The 7,257-nt window shown below is 55.6% G+C and overlaps 1 protein-coding gene across 1 annotated transcript; it reads right to left on the bottom strand.

Moving 5' to 3' along the window:
* Nucleotides 1-1,076: 1,076 nt before the first annotated feature.
* Nucleotides 1,077-3,661, bottom strand: LOC120702180. The gene is made up of 2 exons (XM_039985922.1): nucleotides 1,418-3,661; nucleotides 1,077-1,305 (listed from the first exon to the last, which is right to left on the bottom strand). The coding sequence occupies exon 1, from the start codon at nucleotides 3,659-3,661 to the stop codon at nucleotides 2,738-2,740; it is 924 nt and encodes a 307-aa protein (XP_039841856.1). The 3' UTR covers nucleotides 1,077-1,305; nucleotides 1,418-2,737.
* Nucleotides 3,662-7,257: the final 3,596 nt, after the last annotated feature.

Raw genomic sequence — 7,257 nt, 5'->3', positions numbered from 1 at the left:
AAGAGGGCGCCGCCGCCCCTTGGTGCCGCCGCCTCTGGAGGCGCCACCAGCGCCTCTTCGTGCCTCCGCCGGTGCCACGTGCCGCCGGCGTCGAGCGCCACGCGGGCGCGCCATCTCCTCTCCTCCCCCTTCTTCTCTCGTCTGCGCCGCCCTCATGGTTCGTCGGCCGAGGGCCAGCCGCCGCCGTCGGGTGCGCCGCGGCCGAGGGCCGCGCACGCGTCTGCCCCAGGCGAGGGCCGCCTCCTCCTTTCTCCCCCAAGGCATGCCGGCCATGGGGGCTAGTCAGCCGGAGGAAATCGGCCCCGACCGGCCCTTGTCGTCGCGCTCAGAGGCGGGGAAACACCCCCTCCTCGGAGGAGATGAATCCTGCCCCAAGGGTACTCCCGGATGGGAGTGCGCTGCGGCGATTTGAGGCGATGTCGGCGTAGGAGCGCAGGAGGTGCTGCGGTGGTGGGGGTGGAAGTGCGACATTGATGTCGTAGGCGAAGCCCGGTGGCCACTTCTCGGCATCGACGTCGCTGGTCGGGAACGGAGGTGCCCCACGATGTCCAGCCATGGTGCCGCCGCTGTCGTTCCTTGGCGGCGCTAGTGGCATTGGCGCCACCGGAGGTAATGGTGTCATTCCAGTGTCCCTGATGTAGAGGACAGGGCTTGGTGCCGGTGAACGGTGCTCGTGATGGCCGTTCGAGCATCGCAGTGGGATCCTCTGGTGGTGAATGTCACGCAAGGCACGACGAACGGCGCCCTGCACCATGAAGCGACGAGTGCCGCCGGACTGGTTGCCGCGAATGATGGCGTTCTCCACTGCATCCGTGATGGAATCGACCATGGCGTTCATGGAAGGTACGTTGGGAGTCGTCATGTTTGTTTACCTTGCAGGAACTCCGGTGATGTGCAAGGATTCCGGCGAAGTCTCCGGCGAGGTCTCCCTGCAGTTGCCTTCTTGTTCCAGGAAAGAAGTTGGCGAGTTCGTCCTTCCAGGGATCGCCGCCGAGTGCTTTGCCTTTTGTGCACTCAGTGAATGAGAGCGTGCGTGTCTGATAACGTGTTGTGAAGTGAAAGTGAAAGAGAGAATGTAATGAATGATTGATTGTATTAATTGATGGTTTAGACCACAATATTTATATGTACAAGAGGAGAAAGGGTGTCTATTCATAAAGGGACAGGCCCCTTCGTGAATGGCCCCTTCGTGATGTTTGTAACTGCCTAATGACATCACAATGATATCATTAATTTAATTAATAAATATGGAAATTGATCACTAAGCCTATTTTCCTTCGTAACATCAACCTTGTAGTTTTCGTCCTGCGTGAGATCCAAGAATGACCAATTATTGGTGTATACATAATATTGAATGCCACCAGCAACATAAAATCAAATGCGCTAAACATACATATATTTAGGAGATGAAAATTACCAGCAAGGATCGGACCATGTCCATTAGGAACCTTTGTTTCCTTTCGAAAACCCTTTTCTCCTCGGCTATTTTGTCCAGGGCCCTTTTGTGCATCATCATCGCAGGCGGTGGTGACTTGAAGACGGGAAGGGTGACATGAGAATACAGTAACATGGAGATGCTATCTATGGCCTTACTGGATAGCTCATGGCCTCTCGCAGGCAGGAGATCACACAGCTTGGCTTCTAATGCAGGCGTCAAAGAATCCATGAGTGCCATCATGGCAGCCTGCCTGGGGTGCTTCATAGCCTTGACTGCGGCCTCAGTAGCAGACAAGTCACTGGAGCTTACGGCATGGTGCCCAGCCCCTTCAGCCAGCTCTACCGCGGCACGGAGGTTACAGTTAGTAAAGTAGAGATACTCCAAGGCATCGTGCCCGGACATGCCGTATTTGGTGCAGAGGAAGACGACTTGGCCAGTGAGGGCGTTGAACCCATTAGAGCAAGACTTATAATAACACCGGTTGCCAGCTAAAAGAACTGCCATGTCATACAACGCTTGCAATTTAGCCGGCTCATATTATGATTTGGCTGGAAGAGGTGAACTGTATTTAAAATAGGAATAATTAATGCTTGTATATGCTTACGATCTATTGTGTTCAACATCTCTGTGGTCAGCACACATATATACCTGGCACATGGATAAATCAGCACACGGGATCGGAGGATGATAGGACACATCTGGTTCTGCGCATGTACCCAGACGTTTTCGTCTCGAGCCGCGTGATTCGGCCAGCAAGGGGCCGGCGAGTAGCGGAGCGCCTGTTCCTCTTTCTCTCTCCACTTCTCTCTCTGCCAGCATAGATTTTTCTGACGTGGATGCTTATTTCGCCCGCCTCGTTGGCACCATAATACTTGCTCTTACGAAGCATCCGGTCAGTGCAGATCGTGTCCACGGGTGGCAATGATACACAGTTTCCATTTTCACCTGCTGGAAAGTTGAGCTGATACCATATCGCATTGAGGAGGATGTTGAAGACGGGTCCTCCAGTGGACCGTACGAGTAACCTGCGACCACTAGCCCATGGTGCAGCGCCGTCACTGAAGCCGGCGACAGCCGGGATATTGCGCTGAGGTGCAGCGCATGGCTGTAATCGACGAGCAGTGCCTCAATTCTCTTTATGTAATCGCAGGAGAGACATTGTGCTCTGCCGAGTCCCAACACAGTAGGGATGAGCAGCGGTGGATGCATGTGTTTAGATTCTGACAACCATCAGTGTCAGGGTAGCTCAACCGCAGGCTGTAGAGATACTGGCCTGGCCGTCCAGTGCTCTCCCATGCATCAGAGAGTTGTAGATGTCGTCGACAGTGATCTTGCGGCAGACCTGATCGGTATGCAGCAGCCATGCCGCAATCTTGTCCACATGGTCAGCACCAAACGTCTCCGTCGCGAGCGCGACCAGGCCGTCAGGGTTGGGGTGCTCGGAGCGTACATGAGCGAGTCCCTGATCGTGAGAAACCAGGCGTCATCGTCAAAGGCGGGCGGCGGCAGCGCCTCCTCAACCACGCACTGCGTGTGGTATTCCCGCTCGACAAGATCCATGGCGAGGTAGAGGTCAGCCTTGGCCAAATAGAGGTACCCCACAGCCTGGTCCAATGTGAGGTAGCGATACCAGCTCATCAAGAACGCAGTGAGGCCGTCCAGAGATCTCTCTGCCGTCCGCAGCCAGTACCAGCTGCTGCGTATCTTGCTGAGGAATTCGGCGGTGATGTCCTCCCTCTTGTACGGTCCCTGCAGGTCGCTTGGGCCGCCGTGCGCGATGGCGTGGAGGATGATGTTGCAGACCGGCTCCAGGAGGCCGTAGCAGTGGCCGGCGACGGAGAGGCAGTGCACCAGATTCGGGTAGTCGTGGATGGGAAGGCGGTCGAGCGCCTCCACGTAGGTAGAACCCGCATAGAGTGTCGAGCAGGGCCAGACGGGGGTCCTCTTGATCAATGCTGCTGTCACCACAGCAACAAACTGGAAGTTGGTTGTTGCAACCCATTGGAGCGAGAGCAAGCACACTGCTGGAATCTCATAGATTGTGGTGCTGATTTTATAGAGTGGGAGCGGCGGAGGTACGGAACCATCTATGAGATTCCGTGTCCAATTCCGTTTGGATAGGATGAACAGTGGAGAAGGGAAAGAAATAAGACTGTTTAGAGGGACTTCGACTCCGCCTCGATCGGATAGACCCGGACCACGGATAAGAGAAAGAAACCTCATACCGGTCGGCTCGTCTCCTTGTTCTGTTCCTGCAAGTCTGTCTCCAGCAATAGCCCCTATTTAAGGTCTCTACTTTTTTAAGTAGGGACTGACCTTAACTTTTTGAGATTTTATTTCTGTGTTCAACTCCAGCAATAGCTCCTATATTTTAGCTCTCGCTTTATTATGACATGTGGGACCCATATAACAGTGTCTAACTTTTTCCCTTTTCATAACATGTGGGACCCCTTCTCTCTCCATTCTTCCTCCCTTCTCGTTTTGCCTTCCATCCGGATCAAGAATGGCGGAGGTTGGAGGGGGGGGGGCGCAAGCTCCTGGCCCTGGCCCCGTGCTCCAGCACCTAGCGCTGACGGGAGGGGCAAGAAGCAGCGGTGCAGGGTGGCGAAGCGTCCCGGGCATGACATCGGCGCGGGCTTTGTCGCTGCTCTTCACACCGTCCCTATCAGCGACAAGGTTGCTCTCGGAGAGGTGGCGTCGAGGGTGCTGTCCGCCAGATTGACCCCCCGCAAGGTCTTCGGTGGAGGAGAAGCTATAAGAAAGCTTGTGAGAAGGGCATCCCTTCGGACCTGTATGGTCTGGAGATTGCTTCTCATGCTTTTCGAGTAGCCTGGCCGCCATGTCCGCCAAGGACTTGGTGTCCTTTGTTGGCGGTCGCTCCTCCCTAAGACAGAGAAAATTGCCACTTAGGTGGCAATGCGTTTGTACCTTTTAACGGCTTCGAGCCGAGAACCCTTTATAATCTTTATTTGCAAAAAACAATAAAGCCTTTTATTTCTTCGGCGTGGTTTTTCTTCTTGCTTGCTGATTAAGGGTTTAGTTCCTCGAATTTGTGAAGTTTTCTCCGTGAGGGCGCGTCAGCGCACCCGCGGGTGTAGCCCCCGAGGCCCTAGAGGAGTGGAAACACTCGTCCAAGGGCTATGAGCATCATGTTTGTGTGGTCGACCGGGTGATGTAGCTTCTCAGCATTCATTTCAGCTGGCCTCGGCATTATTTCAGCTGGTAAGGCGATCCTTGCCCTTGTTGGACCAATTCAAATAGCTCATCGAGCATGCACGGGGACACGTTTGACATGTGGGACTTCACCACCGGGCAGTAGCCGATTTATTCGAGGATACGGCCTTTGCCGTGATTTTGCGAGGAGCCCCCGAGCCCCAGCCCATGTAAGGGCGATCAGGGGAATGCTCGTCTTACTGTCATGATGCTCGGTTTGCCTTTCCGCAATGGGGAGGGGCGAAGCAAGCCATGCTACCCTTGCCCGGGCGGTGAGCCATGGATGCTTCAGCGAGCTGTTAGCGGGTAGTTCAAGCGAACGTCCATGCCCCGTTCGATAAGGGTCGGCTCGCGGTCCGAAGACACGTTCCGTAAAGCGCTCGCAAAGGTCGCTAGGCAGGGCTCGGACCCGTTCGATTGGGTCCGAGGGCTCGATGCTCACCCTCGATGGGATCCTAGTGCTAGCCGCCTCTGTCTGGCCTTGAACACAACATAGGACACCTCGAACTCGTGTTCGAGGCTAGGCTTCGTGTGAGCACGTCCTTGTTGCCCCTGACTCTATTGATCTGGGGCGGTTGTCGAACCCTCAGCGGGCCAGCCTTCGAACCCCTGATCAGTAGGGCTCGGAATGGTAGTTCCTTCATTAGTAAGGAACCCCCGTGGGGGAATATTCCGTTACGGTTTTCGGCGCGGGTCGCGGAGTTGTGGAATAGTCGCGGCCTGACGTGTGCGGAGCAGGTGCGCCTTTTGACGCGGCGTCCTCGGGCAGACGGAACGGCGCGGGCGGCTGCCGAGTGACGGGACGTCTGCTACAGTGCGCCTGCGCCGCTTCGGTAACCGTCCCGCTGCATTTACTGCGCGTGCGCGCGAGTTCCCACGATCGTGGGGCCCAGCTGGCAGAGACAGCAGTATCTACCGCATTTAATGCTGTAGATTTGGAACGGCCGCGGCGAATCGGCCCATCTACTGCGGTCAAAAGAGGAGGCGTGGGGGAGCCCGCTCGGCTCACCCTGCCTTTGCCTTTGCCAACTGCTGCCGCCCTGCACCAAAACTCCAGAGCCGATAGGCGAGACGAAGAAGAAACAGTGAGCGCACCTTGCTTCCGTTCGAGCCCTCTCCCCTTTTCGTCGCTGCCATGGTGAAGCTGGTCGATCCCGTTCCCTGGGGCAGGTCCGTCGCCGACAAGCTGTTCCTGGAGGCGATGGTTGCCGCCGGGATTTTGCCGCCAAACACGGACCCGGCGCGTCCGATTTGGATCTCTTCGGGCTCGTCGGAGACGGAGTCGAATCCCCCAAGCGGCTACGTCGTCAGCCTAGTGCGGCTGCACGAGCGTGGTTTCGGTGTCCCCGCCGGCCGATTCCTCCGCGTGCTCTGCCGTCATTACGAGGTGGAGTTGCACAACTTCGCCCCCAACGCCATGTCGCAGGCGGTGGCATTCGTTGCCGTCTGTGAGGGCACCTAGGGGTACGGGCGCACTGGGACCTGTGGAGGCACCTATTCCGGGGGGAGCTCCGTACCGATTCGGTCTCGCCGGGGGTGAGGAGGCCCGTTCGCGCCGGTGACCTGACGCTCCAATTGTGAGAGTCGAGGAAAGACCTGTACATCCCCTGCACGATGACGACAAATAATCATGACTGGGGTAAGGCATGGTTCTACCTCCGCAACGACAACGAGCAGCTTCCGGCGTACACCGGAAAGATCCTAACGGAGAAGCCGGCTTCTTGGGGATACGGGTGTCGGACCCGGGACAACGGGACTGCCCACAGGCACAGAATATTCTAGAGTAGGGAGTAGCACATGGATATACCCTACCTCTTTTTGTATTTACCCGAATAGGAGTAGAACTAGTCGACATACACGGGAACTAGCCGAACCTCTCGGACTAGGCTCCTAAACGCACTCGGCTAGGACTTTCCGTGTAACCCTGCTCCCTCAGATTATATAAGGACGAGCAGGGACCCCTCCAAAACATCGTACAATACCAGAGGGAATACAAACCACAACACAGGACGTAGGGTATTACGCTCCGACGGCCCGAACCTGTCTAAATCCTTGTGTTCCTTGCACCATCGCATTCTGATCTCGGCGAGTCCCTACTCATAACCACTCTCCTCGGGATACCCCTCGAAGAACCCCGACAGTAAAACACCGACAGCTGGCGCCCACCATGGGGCCTCTCGCCAACGATCGTCAGAAAAATTCGATGGATTCTCTCGACGACAACCATGTGCTCGAAAAAGGCACTTCCATTCACATCGGCTCTTGGATCTTCATCGCCGACAGATCAGGCGGCTTCGAAAGCTGCTCAATCAACCGAGCTCCCCCAGAAGCTTCAAAAGCCGCAAAACAACGCGAATTCGATGAATTCATTGATCAACTCGAAAAAATCGGAGTTTCGGACCTCAACAACGAAGCCCGAATTCGACCCAATCAAAGCCAAAATACTTTCCAAATTGGAGGAGGATTTAAAAAAACTGCTGGAAGACTCCAAGCAGGAAACCTCCATCAACAGAAAAACCACACTCTCCAATTCCGTCCACGTCACCAAACCAAGTCTTCGGAAGAAAAAGTCAAGGACTAGCTTCAAGAAAACTACCCGCAAAAAG

The sequence above is a fragment of the Panicum virgatum genome, chromosome 4K, assembly GCF_016808335.1.
Source record: "Panicum virgatum strain AP13 chromosome 4K, P.virgatum_v5, whole genome shotgun sequence".
NCBI lineage: Eukaryota > Viridiplantae > Streptophyta > Magnoliopsida > Poales > Poaceae > Panicum > Panicum virgatum.
Note: the sequence above shows the minus strand (reverse complement) of the source record. Positions and strands in the feature narration are given on the sequence as shown.

What these genes read in the sequence shown, in the direction of transcription:
- LOC120702180 (XM_039985922.1), bottom strand. Translation starts at nt 3,661, where the DNA reads ATGAGGTTTCTTTCTCTTATCCGTGGTCCGGGTCTATCCGATCGAGGC.